Source organism: Apodemus sylvaticus, chromosome 12 (genome assembly GCF_947179515.1).
Source record: "Apodemus sylvaticus chromosome 12, mApoSyl1.1, whole genome shotgun sequence".
In the NCBI taxonomy this organism is placed as follows: Eukaryota; Metazoa; Chordata; class Mammalia; order Rodentia; family Muridae; genus Apodemus; species Apodemus sylvaticus.
Window position 1 is genome coordinate 84,587,676 of NC_067483.1, and position 15,822 is coordinate 84,603,497.

At 35.0% G+C, this 15,822-nt stretch overlaps 1 protein-coding gene across 3 annotated transcripts in view; it reads right to left on the reverse strand.

Annotated features, from left to right (window-relative positions):
• Akt3 (AKT serine/threonine kinase 3) overlaps window positions 1–15,822 on the reverse strand; it is a 278,591-nt gene that overhangs the window by 138,742 nt on the left and 124,027 nt on the right. For all 3 annotated transcript variants that reach the window (XM_052200144.1, XM_052200145.1, XM_052200146.1), the window contains exon 3: window positions 3,157–3,282. In XM_052200144.1, coding sequence (XP_052056104.1) covers window positions 3,157–3,282 — 126 coding nt within the window. The remainder of the gene's footprint in view (window positions 1–3,156; window positions 3,283–15,822) is intronic.

The following is a 15,822-nucleotide window of genomic DNA, read 5'->3' on the forward strand; positions in this document are numbered from 1 at the left end:
TTGCAAACTGAAACCTTAGTGGGGGTACCCACAGCACAAAAACAAACAAATCTTTGGGTCTTAGTTTCCAAAGTCTAGATAAAATTAATGCTAGACAAATGTGTATGTACATTTTTCTTTTGTTTATAAGATCCTTAGCCATAAACACAACATAGGAAGAAAAAATGTTGACTCCCCCCACTAATAAAAATGAGGTGGTCATTGGGGAAATCATCAAAAATAGTTTCAATCAAACAGTAGTTAAGTAGTATAATCAGTGAGAACAAAGGCTTTGGGATTTTTTTTCCTGGTACTGCAGTGTGAACCCAAGGCTTTATGTATGCTAAGCATATACTCTACCCCCTAGCCTGGACAATGTCATTAAGAAGGGAGGAAAATCTATATAATGAGTATTGGGGAAAAAATCAATTTTAAAATCCTTCTGGATCATATTATAATTTTTTCAAATGAATAAAAAGGCTATCTCTGGAAAATTTTATTAAAGTCCATATACAAGTATAATGCTCATGTATGACCACACACATATACATATTAGTACTTGTATGTGCACATGTGTGTGAAGACACGTATCACCTTCAATCACTCTGCACTCTACCCTTCGAGGTAGTCTCTCAATGAACCTAGAGTTCACAGATCATGTGGGCTGGCCAAACCATGGGCTCCCTGAAATAACCTTTCTCTGCTACTAGAGACTAGGAATAAAGCTATGCTCTCCTGCACTTATTTTATATGGTTGCTAAAGAACAATACTCCACAGGAGGACAAGACAAGTGGGGAGCTAACTGCCAGCCAAAGAAAACAGGCTGTGCAGGTTTCTGCCATTGATGCCTCATAAAAGCATTGTCATCTTCTGCCTATAATACTTCCTCCTTTGGTTACTATTTACTTAATTTTCAAGGGTCAAACTCTACCTTACAAAGCATCCAACAAATGCTCAGTTTGTTGATTAAAAAAAAAGTTAGTTAGGATCAGAATTTTTAAACTCCCAGTAACATTCAGAGCTTGAGTCAAAGTGGAAATTTGAACCATTTAATTCATAAGTGTCCTTTTTTTCCTTTTTAAAAAATTGGATATTTTATTTATTTACATTTCAAATGCTATCCCCTTTCCCAGTTTCCCGTCTGCAAACCCCCTATTCCATCCCCCCTTACCTTGTAAACGAGAGTGCTCTCCCACCCACCCACCTACTCTCACCTCACTGACCTAGCATTCCTCTACACTGGGGCATCAAGCCTTCACAGGACCAAGGGCCTCCCCTCCCACTGAAGGCCCTTCAGCTTCTCCTAACTCCAACATTGGTGTCTCTGTGCTCAGTCCAGTAACTGGCTGTGAGCATCCACATCTGTTGCAATGAAGGTATTATTTCCTTAATTATTTATATAATTTAATGTTATAATAAAGCTTTACAAATAATAAAATTTTAAATGGACTCATGGTAGGATCTAAGGTGATACTTCTGAAAATTAGGTATTCAACTACTACTTTACCTGCAAGAGTCAAGTACCAACAAGTACTTGGTTGTGCAAGTAAAAATTACAGATGTCAACTGCTATTTCTCTTGTGGAGAAGCTGTCAGTCACTAAATAGGATCTCTCTCCACAAGTACACACTTATTTCAGCCTCTGCCAGTGGAAGTGTTAGAGCAGATGTTGGCAGACTGTGACATACAGTATGTCTTTAAAACTTGTTGGGGTGTGAAATTTCATAAGGTCAAAAAATGCTGCATTTTGATCAGCAGATAGAGATTTTTCTGTTTTTTTTATAAATAATTTCAGACAAACCAATAGATTTGCTGGTAAAATGGACATTTCTTTAGCAGGACATGACAACCGTTTAAAAGGTAATTTCTACCACATTAATAAGCAAATGTTCAACCACAATTCCTTTAGGCTGAAATATGTCTTAAAACAATTTAAAAACCCACAACACAGTATTCCTGTTGTCAAGGTAATTAAATAATTCTTTGTTTACAAGAGCCACTTTTGTTTTGAACATGTTTTGATAGAAAAGGCTGTTTTTCTTAATATATACATACACACAAAAATATATACATTTAAAACATATGATAAGAAGCTTTCATTTCAAAAATAAAAGTTCTCTACACAAGAAAGTACAGATATGAATGCAGAGGGTTTTAGAATTAGTTCCCAAGGAAGTTCTCAGAGAAGTATCCAGGAGTAAATATCAAAATATGTTGCACATAAATTTTTTTGATAATATTGATAAAATTTTAGAAGAAATATTATCCTTCAATTATTTGTAAATCCATATGCTTTTAGCTTTATTTTAAAAACTGAAAATAAAGTTTGAAATTCTTTTGTGGTAAAATGAATTTGTAATACTTAAGAAATGTTTTCTTTCCTGAATCGCTCAGTTATTCAACTATGTTCACAAACATCAATTCTCCCTCATCTTTTTCCAACATTTCTAACATATCACCCAACTAAAATAGAAAGGTCATCTAGTTAAAAATTTTAACACTATACAAGTAACTGTACCTAGTTCTTCTATATGCCAATTTGAACTTAAAACTGCTTTAGTTCAGGATAAACACAGGAGGATTCTTTAATTGGAGAAGTAGGTATAAATCATTTAAAAACTTGGTCAAATATGAAAATAAAAACAATCATTGTTATCATCAAGGACATCTTTTAATTAAACAAATTCAACAAAGACAACATTTCTAAGTAAACTATGAGCATTTTGTTAGATATTCCTAAGAAATATGAATATAACTAAAAATATAAAATAATCCCAGGAAATTATTTCTAATAGAAAAACATTTATATAATAAGCCAAACAGCCAAACAGTGTGACAGGGAATTCTGTGAGGTAATGCAGAAAGTAGGGTAACATCTTACAACCCAGATCACAGGTCCTTATTTACATTTTATATAAAAACACTTAAGCTGTATAGGCAGGACATTATGCATTATATTCAACTCTAAATACAGAAAATGGTAAACTATACTGCATTGTGTAAGATTATATAAATCCCTGTCACAGGATTTGAAATTTCTTACAGAGTTGATCATTTCTTTCTGTTAAATGTAAATAAACTTTAACAACAGTTTCTCAGATCCATAAACACACCTGGCACATATCATCATGCAGATAAATGAACCTGTGGTGAATTAACAATTGTTATTCACTTACTTGCCACTGAGAAGTTGTTGAGGGGATAAGGTAAGTCCACATCTTGAGGTTTCTCCTTATAGCCTATGAATGAGCCATCTGTCTTCAAAAGGAAGTATCTTGGCCTCCAATTTTTTATATATTCTCCTACATGGAAAGAGCATATGTTTTAATGACAAAAATGAAGTAATGTTTAGGTAAAAAAAATAATTATAGTTTAACATGTCCCATAACACTGACCTCCAAAATTTTAACAAGTAATTTTCTTCTAGTGACTTACAAAAGAAAATAAGTCTACAATTAAGATTTAATAAGCCCAGACACTTTGTTTTTAATGATTCCATAATTTGATTATTCATTTGGACCATTATTCCTTCAGAGAATCATTCTTATGAATACGCTTTTGTTCAGTTTTTCAATTTATCAGTTGGCTGTTTAAGCATATTTTCAGCCATTTTAGAAAGCCCTGGTAATTCCATGAACAGTATTTATGAATTACAGGGAAAACAGACTATAAGCAGAGGATGAAATACATGTTCCACTTTCATGATCATAATACTCCTTTTTGGCTTTTCCTTTTCAAACAAGAGGGAAAAAGTTAATTCCTTTTCCTTTTTTAAGACACATCTCACAGGATTGCCTCAAACTCAGTCTTCTGGCCTCAGACTCTAGGGTTATGATAGGATGTATTTTCTTGTTAATCTCGACCTTAACTTCCTCTTTCTAAAAAAATAACCTTTCACACAATGCTGTGACCAAGTCACAAAACTGAAAGAACATGAGCTAATACAGCTCAAAACCACACCAAAGTCACATATAGAAACAAATGCAACACAATATAGTTATAGGGCATGACTAACTGTACAGATATGTACATTTTTATTAGATTTACACATGACTTCCACCTAGCTACCAAAATAGACTCAATTTGAAACAGCAGAGCCATAATAGTTCAGTGGAAAACCAGGCATAGCAGTTCATACCTGTTTTCTCAGCACTAGAGGAGGCTGAAGCAGGAGCATCACCATGAATGCCAGGTCATGCTGAGCTACAAACCAAGACTTGGGGGTGGAGGGTTTATGGAGTTAAGTGCATCAGCAAGAAAGGAGGAAGGAAAGAGAAGGGTGGAAGAGAAAAGAGAAAAAGCTGAAGGGGACGAGGGAACCCTGTGGTTATCTGGTCTCCTGCTGTTAGTAAGTGCTGAATCTCAGAACTACAAAAACCTGAAAAGGTCACATGTGATACAAAGCAGCTTGTTCTTCCCACTAAGTTTAAACCTAGCACCCGACTTCTACCATCCCTTATACTACCAGTAGTAAGTCAGAACAAACTTCCTCAGTATCTCCCTGACAGCCAAATCTTAACTGACCCACTACTCCTTTACATCCAGCCTCTGCTAATGTTCTCAACTGCTCTCAGCCTAACTCACCACAGCTTCTACTAACTCATCACCTCCAGATTCATCTTATCTTTGTGTATACTCCATTGCTTTTCCCATCTTTCTGCTCTAACGTATTTTTACACTAACAACATGATAGGCTTGTGGAGCATTCCTTAAATCACAACACTCGGGAGACAGAAACAGGTGGATCTCTCTGAGTTCAAAACCAATCTGGTCTGCAGAGTAAACTGTAGGCTGGCCAAGTGTATAAAGAAAACAAAACCAAAAGAGCAAACTCATTGCATTTAATGTAACATATATACATTAACATATATGTATCATGTTTATATATATGATATCTATGATATATCTATATCTAGCTTTTCCTGAGCAGCATGGTGGCATGTAACCCTAGCACTAGGAAGGCAAAGGCAAGAGACTACAAGTTAAGGTTATACCTGACCGTTCAGTAAAAAATGTGCAGCACTGTACAGCAGTTCTTTCTACCTACACCTAAACACAAATAGCTGGACTTTCTTCTCTATTTATACATTCAGTCTATTAGAGGGTATTGCTCTGATTGAAATATAAGAAGAGAATAAATCTCAAGTGGGTAACTGAAGAAGGGAAGCCTATTCAAATAGCTATTAGTTTATTCAGATTGTATCTTGAATAACTCTTGTATACTATACATTTTTAAAAATCATGTATTAGTCATACAGATATTAGTTTACTGATTAAACAGTTCAACTTTCACAGTTGAAACACTTTTACATAGTTATATTTGTTACCACTAATCAATTTCATTTAAAAAAATACTCTTTAAAACACTGAGAAGCTTTTAAAGCTCATGATAGCAAACATGTTTTCCAAAATTCTACCCTTTGCCCTTGGAGGTCATTTTTTTATTGTCTCAGTAGTAATTACTGCCATTCTTTGTTGACTAGCAGTAATAGACTCTCTCGTACCCTCTACTTACTGTCTGTCACTTGATTGATAGTCATAATAAATAAACGAAAGATACAAGCATATGTAAATATTTCATACATGCATACAGGTAGATAAGAAAAATTTCAGCACACATATACCTGATGCCTTCTCTACTTTTACTAAAAAAAAAAAAAAAAAAAAAAAAAAAAAAAAAAAATTTCACTCTTAGCAATCATACAATGTTTACTTAAGTTTCTATTCAACACCAAAAAGTTGTTCCTGTGTTGACTGCCATTACTATTTCTTTCCTATTTAATTATGATTTCCTATATAATTTTATATTGTTAGGTGACAATATTTAATCATTGATGTAGCATTTAGGTTCCAAATACTGTTGTTAACAAGAACAGATTTATACTGATACTGTCAAGATGAATAGCAAGTGATAATTTCATAATCATACCAAAGATAAAATGAAACAAACTCATCTGAAAAGTATAAAGACCAAATCATAAATTAGAATCATTTCTTTTTTATATATATATATATATTTTTATTCGATATAATTTATTTACATTTCAAATGATTTCCCCTTTTCTAGCCCCCCCCCCCCAATCCCCGAAAGTCCCGTAAGCCCCCTTCTCTTCCCCTGTCCTCCCTCCCACCCCTTCCCAGTTCCCCGTTCTGGTTTTGCCAAATACTGTTTCACTGAGTCTTTCCAGAACCAGGGACCACTCCTGCTTTCTTCTTGTATCTCATTTGATGTGTGGATTATGTTTAGAATCATTTCTTAACATGTAAAATAGAACTGAACACATTCATTCAGAAAATGTAAGATTGAAAGCAAAAGCAAAATTGTATTTCTAAACCTAATTTTCCTTTATCATCTTAAGTATTTACATGTTCGGATGATAGTGAATAAAAAATTATGACGTTAGAGCTGTCAACAGTTCTCTGAAAATTAGTCTATTATATATCTCTTAAGAAAAATGCAAAACAACATTAAAATCACCACAACCACATAAGTAATGAATATTACTATGACTACATAATTTCTCAGCTTTATAATCAATATTATGGGATCACCATTCCAAGTATGGTTTTTTACTTTCCCAAAAAGGATTCTGGAATTTTGGAGTAATGTAATTATTAAAAGATAAACTTTCAAAAGAAGAAGTGTAAATCTCAATCCCTGGAATTACCTTATTCTATAAAAGAGAGTATCATCTCATTTTGCAATAGAGGCAAGGAGGTTACAAACTTTTTGAACAGCTTTTCCTAGGTTATCCTGGTAGCCCCAAATAAATAATAAACTTAAAACGCACTTAAAAGAGTAAACATGACATGTGAAGAAAGAGAGGAAATCAGAAGACCGTGGAAACAATGGCAGAAGATTCAATACAAACTAAAAAATACCTTGATCCACCAGAAAGAAGAATAAAGAACAGATTTTCTCTGAAACCTGTTGAAGGAAGAGTCTTGCTCATGACTTGTTTTTTCTGCTGTGGTTGGCATGATTGTGAAATATTTGTTGTTATAAGACAGCATTGTAGTTGTTTAATCTATCTACCCTAAGAAGTGAAAGACAGCTTTTATATGTACAATTATCAAAGACTTATTTAAAGATTTATTTATTATATATAAGTATACTATAGCAGTCTTCCGACCCACCAGAAGAGGGCATTGGATCCCATCACAGAAGGTTGTGATCCACCACGTGTTTGCTGGGATTTGAACTCAGGACCTCTGAAGAGCAGTCAGTGCTCTTAACCACTGAGCCATCTCTCCAGCTCCCAAAGACTTGTTTATACAACAAACACAAAAAAATAAATCTAATAATCCACTATCATGAGAGAAAAGGATGCAGCTCTACTCAATTTCTTATAAAACACCAAATCATTTTTATAAGCAGTAGAGAGAATGTATTTGTGAGAATGTATCGGTCTTGGCCAACTTTCGTTTTAATTAATAATTCATTTCCTATATTAAAACAAACAATCCCAATGGTTTTGAGGAGATTCCCACGATTTTAAAAAGGGCACAAATGATAATTTTGTTTTGGATAAAGCCTAAAATTTTCACAGCCTATTCAAACAGATCATGTTGTGGATGGAGTGATAGACATTCCACTCTGGGTCTCCTGAAGTGGTTAATGTAGTGTCAAATTACATTGTTTAATGTCTTCATTTTAAATCAGTATACATATATAAACTTTATTCCACTATTCATTAATATTTCACTAAGAATCATCATGTAGTTTTTAAAGCTTTCTGATGAAGACATAGGGGCCTATATGTGTACACCAAAAATAGATTAAATGTTCCATAAGTCTCTGATTTGTATTTGATTGTATATGTCCACACTTGTTCAGATATCTAACTAGAAAATATGATTAAACATAATCCAGGCTTCTGCTCTTAAACGTGAATTGGGGTACTAAGTATTCAATTCTGTCTTAAAGTTAGGTTTTATGGAAGAAGCTTTATCTTTAAAAAAAAAAAAAGATAAAGTTAGAAGCAGGATGAAAGATGAACCAGTGGAGAACACTGCATCCATACTCATAAACTAGGAACCTGCCTCAACGTTTTATGCTAACATGGGCTAGGCTAAAAATATATAGTAATAACAAATAGGTAAAATAAATTTGGCCTTATTAAAACAGACACAATACAGTTCAACTGATTTGATGTAATTATAGCACTAATTTTCACAAATCTCACAAATCAACCATTTAGAATTCAGTTATTAAAAAGTCATATTAAAAATATGCTCCTATAACTTAGGATAGGACATGAGATTAGATTCCTACTTCCCCAAAGAAATTTAAAGACCCTAATTAGTAACAGTAAATAAACTTAAATTGTTAAGATATAAGCATAATATTGCTATTGAAGTTACCTGTGGCAACTCCTACTTGATGTGTCTCAGATTAAACAACTAACCAAACTTTGCAAACCAGGCTTGAGGGTTTTTTTTTTAATTTGTTTGTTTTCTAAATTTTTTTTAAATTCTCTACTTCTTAATTGTCTTAGTGGCCAGACATGCTGGCACACACCTGCAGCTCACAGTCTGGAGGCTGATTAGAACTGCTGTTTGATGCCATTCTGAGTTACCTTACACTGTAATGTGACGGCTTGCAGCCAGACTCTGGGGCATATAGCTTACATGTGAACCATGATTACACCACTGCTTAACTAAAGGAGGGAGCTTACCCTCCCACACATCCCAACTACAAAATAAGAGTTACCATAGTGCCTACACAGATTATGTGGGGACATAATATAGAAGCTCTTAAAATTTTGTACTAGATTTTTATTATTAAAGGGAACCACTGCTAAATAATACAATTTATAATCAGCATTGTACTTATCCAGGAATATCCATATAATTACAAAACAATAAATGTGTATCATAAATCAAAAACTGTCTTTTGAGCTGGGGAGAGGTCTACAAACCTTTCTTTTTAATATGTATTTGTATTATTTTAATACATATATAGGGTATGTGCATGGTTATTGCAAGTATCCCCAGAGTCTAGAAGAGAGTTTAGGTTCCCTGGAGCTAGAAATAGAAGACTGTGAACAGCATTGCACAGGTGCTGGAGACCAGACTTGAGTCCTCTGAGAGCTGTACCTGCTTTTCACCACAGAGTAGCTCTCTCCAGCCTGGAAATACTTGTTTTGACTGAAGAAACGGTAAAACTATGCAATATCTAAATCCAGCATTAGTTCAAATCATATTCCTTCTTTAAGATAAAGATAAAGGATCAGAAAAGTCAACCGCAGTCTCAGAGCTCTTGGAGCTCTTCTCCTTTCTTGATGGGATTCCCTGGTACTGTCCAGGTTCATCCCCAGCTGAACTCAGGCAATCTTCTAGGCTTTAGCCTCCCAACACTAGTCATATCCCACCTGGTTTTATGAACAATTTTTATGAATTTAAGAATGTCTAGGAGCTGAGGAGATGGCTCTGCAGGCAAAAGCACTTGTTCTGCAAGCCTCCCCATCAGAGTTAGATCCCCAGAACCCTCAAAAATGCCAGGCTGTATGCAGAAGAATGCGAATTGATCCATCCTTGTCTCCTTGTACTAAGCTCAAATCCAAATGGATCAAGGACCTCCACATAAAGCCAGACACTCTGAAGCTAATAGAAAAAAAACTGGGGAAGACCCTTGAGGACATCGGTACAGGGAGAAAGTTTCTGAACAGAACACCAATAGCGTATGCTCTAAGAGCAAGAATTGACAAATGGGACCTCATAAAATTACAAAGTTTCTGTAAGGCAAAGGACACCATCAAGAGGACAAATCGGCAACCAACAAATTGGGAAAAGATCTTCACCAATCCTACATCAGATAGAGGGCTAATATCCAATATATATAAAGAACTCAAGAAGTTAGACTCCAGAAAACCAAACAATCCTATTAAAAAATGGGGTACAGAGTTAAACAAAGAATTCTCACCTGAAGAACTTCGGATGGCGGAGAAGCATCTTAAAACATGCTTAACTTCATTAGTCATTAGGGAAATGCAAATCAAAACAACCCTAAGATTTCATCTTACACCAGTCAGGATGGCTAAGATTAAAAATTCAGGAGACAGCAGGTGTTGGAGAGGGTGTGGAGAAAGAGGAACACTCCTCCACTGCTGGTGGGGTTGCAAATTGGTACAACCACTCTGGAAATCAGTCTGGCGGTTCCTCCAAAAACTGGGCACCTTACTTCCAGAAGATCCTGCTATACCACTCCTGGGCATATACCCAGAAGACTCCCCACCATGTAATAAGGATACATGTTCTACTATGTTCATAGCAGCCCTATTTATAATTGCCAGATGCTGGAAAGAACCCAGGTATCCCTCAACAGAAGAGTGGATGCAAAAAATGTGGTATATCTACACAATGGAGTACTATTCAGCCATTAGAAACAATGAATTCATGAAATTCTTAGGCAAATGGATGGAGCTAGAGAACATCATACTAAGTGAGGTTCCCCAGACTCAAAAGGTGAATCATGGTATGCACTCACTAGTAAGTGGTTATTAACCTAGAAAACTGGAATACCCAAAACATAATCCACACATCAAATGAGATACAAGAAGAAAGCAGGAGTGGTCCCTGGTTCTGGAAAGACTCAGTGAAACAGTATTTGGCAAAACCAGAACGGGGAACTGGGAAGGGGTGGGAGGGAGGACAGAGGAAGAGAAGGGGGCTTACGGGACTTTCGGGGAGTGGGGGGGGCTAGAAAAGGGGAAATCATTTGAAATGTAAATAAATTATATCGAATAAAAAAAAAATGCCAGGCTGTGATCCCAGTATAGGCAAAACAGGAATTCCCTGGAATGATACGGCTAACCTAGTAGAATGTGCAGGCTCTGGATTCGAGTGAGAAATCCTATATAAGGTGGACAGAGATAAATGAAGGCACCTGACTTCAACCTTTGCCTCCACACACATATGCACACAGATGTGTATGTTCACCTGTATATATGTATGTCCATTCTCATACCTGTGCATGCATGCATGTGCACACAAACACACAATTCTAATAAATGCCTCTAGACATAATAGCACATTTCATAAAACTTAAAACATTTCAATAACCTATCTCCAGCGGTACTCTTCAAAGTTTTCATGGACTTCATTTTTTAACCTCAGACCAAAAAAAAAAAAAAAAAAAAAAAAAAACAATGTCACCATCTGCATAAAAATCTATTTAATCTCATGATTCATATTAAACATTTAATTGTTTATTTATTGGCAAATGCAAAGTAAATTCAAACACATGAACTTCCTAAAAGAATAAAGCAAGCATTTTTCCATCAGCAGATTTCATAAGCAAATATTATCCCCACAAACAAACAAAGATACTGTGTAATGTAACAATATGTGATATAGCCTAACTATCTTAAAACCAAGTATTATATAGGAAAGTACATGATGGTAAATACAGCATAACATCTGAATTGTTTAAACCTGCCTATTGTATTTTTATATAAAGGAATCAAATAAGCTATACATGGAAGCCTATTTATGTCTCTCAGGAAGAAGAAACATGCTTCTCATTGAAATCAATATTATTGTTTTGTAGATATTTTAAAAATAATCTTTGTATTTTATTTCATGTTCTTCACAGCAAAGTTTTATACTACTTTTTAAATATACAAGGACTATATAAATTAAAGTGAAAATGATTTTCATATTGTTATTAAAATATATTATTTAAATCTAAATAAAATAGTTTATAACTCGGAGAATAGTAAATTATTCCATTAAGAGTGATGTTCAGTAAGATATTCTCATATTTATTTAACATACTTAATAAAAAATAATAATGATCCAAAAGAAATTAAAGAGATTTTGGTTGTTATTATTTCAATATTCAGCTTAATATTTTAATAAACTTATGCCCACATAGGGATATATACGTCTGCATTGTGATATCCATGTATGTGCATGCACACTCATACACATGTCTAAATTTAGTTTTTGCAGTTTTTACAAATTTTAATGTTTAGATTGTCACTTCCTTTTCACTGAGACACTCAGATACTGTATTTCTTTACCCTTTGGTAAATAAAATGTGCTAAATTTTTCTGTGATCTCTACCAACATCCCTGAACAGCTGTCATCAACTGGCTTAACTATGTGTTAGTCTGAATACACTAAAAAACAAAACAAAAACCAGATTTGTCTACAGAACACACCAAAGACAATATAGGCTCCAGGTGACTCATCACAGAGTATGCTTTATAAACAGGTTTTTACAATTTAGGATAAAGATGTATAATAGATAGAATCAGTTAAAAAAAAATGTAGTTTTGTGAGGCTGGAGGGGATGGTTCAGTGGTTCAGAGTACTGACTGCTCTTCCAGAGAACCCATGTTCAGATCCCAACACCCATGTGGTACCTTACAACTATCCTTAACTCCACTTTGAGAGGATTTAAGGCCCTCTTTTGACCTCTGTACTTGTGGTAGACAGACATACATGCAGACAAAGCACCAAAACACAGAAAATAAAAAGTCTTTAAACTTTTTAAATAATTTAATGTTGAAATACATACAAGTACAAATGCAACGTACATGCAAAATACATGCAAGTACAAGTGCAAATGGATTATGCAGGTATAATCCAACCCTCATAAAATATTAAGTCTAGTAATGAAGTGGAAGTTTCTGGATATGTCAAGTAATACAGACTCCCATGGTGAGGTCGACGCACATGGTATATTGCTGAGGCAAGACCCATGGGAGGACTTGTGCTGTTTGGAGAAGTACAGATAGGACACAGCAGACACAATTCGGCAGAGACCTGGCGTTTCTGTTAGATCGTGCCATGCTGCTGATTTGTGTTTGTTATCCTGACATTGTTGAACTGGACTGCTGGTATCCTGACTAACAGAGATTGGAATAGCCCCAAGGAACTACTTCTAAATAGGCCCACATCCCCTTGTCCTATTTACCATCTTTTCTCCCCTACCTTTGGACAGTGGGCTAGAAGGGGTGGGGTTGAAGCATTTGAGAACCCCTATTAAAAGTAAGTTTTAAGAAATCAAAGCCTACATAGTAAGAAGTGTTAGGAATGAAATATAGAATCTGAAGAGGTGAGAAAAATTTAAGGACATATTTAGCTGAACTCTGGCGCACATCTGAAGTCCCAGATATTCAGGAGGCTAAAGAAAGAGGATTGCTTAAATCCAGAACCTTGAAATCAGCTTCGACATAATAGTTTAGGATACAGACATACCCAAAATCAAGTTTTCTAAATCAAAATGTATTTATTCACTTCTGATAAAGAATGGTTGTATCATTTTCCATCACTGCTTCCTTCAAATAAGTTCATTCCTTTACCTTTAACTAATCACTGCTGAACTATACCTATGCAATGTCTTTAACCATATTAAGTAATGCAACATCTGTGACTGACATTTCCAAGTGTCTATACATGTGCCTATAGAAAAAGGTAGTTGATACTACTTGCTGTCTGTGGCAAATTCAATACACAATATTTCAACAATTCAACATTCTGTTGCTTCTATGCAGATTCTAAAATGAGAAGGGACTACCTACTCTCCTCTTTCAGAGGTCAGTCTACTCCTGGACTGGACAATATTACCACTGCAACTTGTGACACAGAAGTTGTTTATGATTTTGTTCAATCTGCATTGTACTTTCAGGATGCCTTAAATGCTTTCCAGATGTACCCAATTTCTCTGTATGTTCATTCATGATTATTTTGAGAAATTCAGTCAGTCCTCCTTCTACTGCATAATGCATGACATTGTCATTTTTATATTAAGTATAGTTTTCATGCCTACTTCCTAAGGAAGGTTAGAATCCATGAGGCAATACTGTAAGGCAGTATTTCTCAGCCTGTGGGCTGTGACTCCTTGGGGTGAGGATGAACAACCCTTTCACATGGCTCTCCTGAGACCATCAGAAAACACAAGATATTTATATTATGATTCATAACAGTAACAAAATTAGTTATGAAGTAGCAATAAAAATAACTATGGTTGGGGGTCACCACAATATGTGGTACTATAGTAAAGGCTGCATTATTTAGAATTTTTAGAGCCACTTCTGTAAGATGTTAGAAGGCCAACTTTTAACTTCTCTAAGTAAGTGTTTTATCTGCATTGCATTTAAAATGTTCCATAATCTTAATAATGACTATCTGACCTTTAAGCATTATGATATCTGTTTAATGATCCTCAACAACCTGGTTAATTAAACCATGAAACCTATGGTTTTCAGGCAACTTTCCACCAAGAAATAATACATTTAATCATTCTTTTACACAAAACAACATCGTAACAATATTACAGTATCAAACGTTACTGAGAAAACCAAAGGGGAGTGGAGAACACTCAATGCTACACATAATCTCGCCAACAGAAAATAGCATCCTGGCAATGTAATGAAGAATAAACCCTGAGATTAGTTTACAGAGAAGAAGATATGTTGTGGAGAATTACTCAATCTGCACTACGCTTCCTGCTGAGTTAAATGTGAGCTAAATTATTATTTTGCTTTCACTTACGCCCTGTACACTATGAAAGCAGAGCTGTCTTTTTCTACATTACTACAAAAACTCTCCATTTCTACACCATACCTCATTTAAACATGGATATTAAATATTAATATTTATTAATACTTTATTAATAAAACAGTGTCATTCCTACACTATTTTAATAATGTGAAGATGTTAGAAAGTCTTGCAAATGCAGAGGAAAATAGATCTCTGTGTGTTTGAGGATAGCCGGGACTACATAATGAGTTCAAAAATACCCAAAGCTATGAAGAGAGACCTTGCTTCTAAACAATACAGTAAGAAAAAAATTCTTCAAAGAAACTGACTTATTTAAACTTAAATATAGTTTCATTAGGAAAAAAAATTAACATCCATATTGTAAACATTTTCTATTTTTAGCACATTATACTCTCTACATATTTAAATCTAAGTAGTATTTTATATATAATTTTAGTAAAAGTCTTAATAAAATCAAATATTGAGGCAATGTAACCATAATACAAACCTATACATCAAGTCTGTTCAACACCTGTAACAGATCAGGCTAACAAAGAACTATTAATTGAGTAGGTACATAACTTTTCACTCTTCTGCCACACTCATGGCAGAAATACTTAGGATATCTCAGTATAAAACTCTTTGGGGTCACTCCCTACCGCCCTTTTGGTCTCAACTGTGCAAGTACAGCGAAAGAGCTCGCTCATCAGGAGGCCTGTACTGGGGCAGGGACAGGGTGGACAGTCAAAATGTTCCACCTGCTTTATAAAATTAGTGGGAAGAATAGCACTTTATTTTACACCCTCCCCTAAACATCTCTCTAATGATCAACTTCTAATGGTGTGGGATCCTGAAAAATACGTATCATCAAACCCATGACATCTATCATTTTAAGGGTAAATTCATGCCCTTCAAACTTCTTGCTTTCCTTAAATAATAATCTAAGATGTCCATTGCCATCAGGTTACAAGAAAACTTGACTTTGCTTAAAAATCCTCAGCTAAGCCCTGTGTTTCACCCCAAAAGGATCACTTCATACAAATGAGGGGCAAGCATTGCAATATCCTCACTGCGGAGACACCACCAGGAAGCTGAGCCATAGAGGAAAGCCTGTAGAAGACACGGATGATGCTGGAATAGGCAGCTATATAAACAGCATCCGAACCCAACTGTCCAGACTCAAGTGACACTTATGCCACTCATTACACTAAGTAAGTAGTGACAAACCACTCTCTTCAGGCTTTGGTTCCCTCTTCTGCAAAATGAAGACAGCAGTAATAAAAAATAGATTAATATTTATAATATACACAGAACATCTGCTCACAATAAGAATTATATAACTTTTTGCT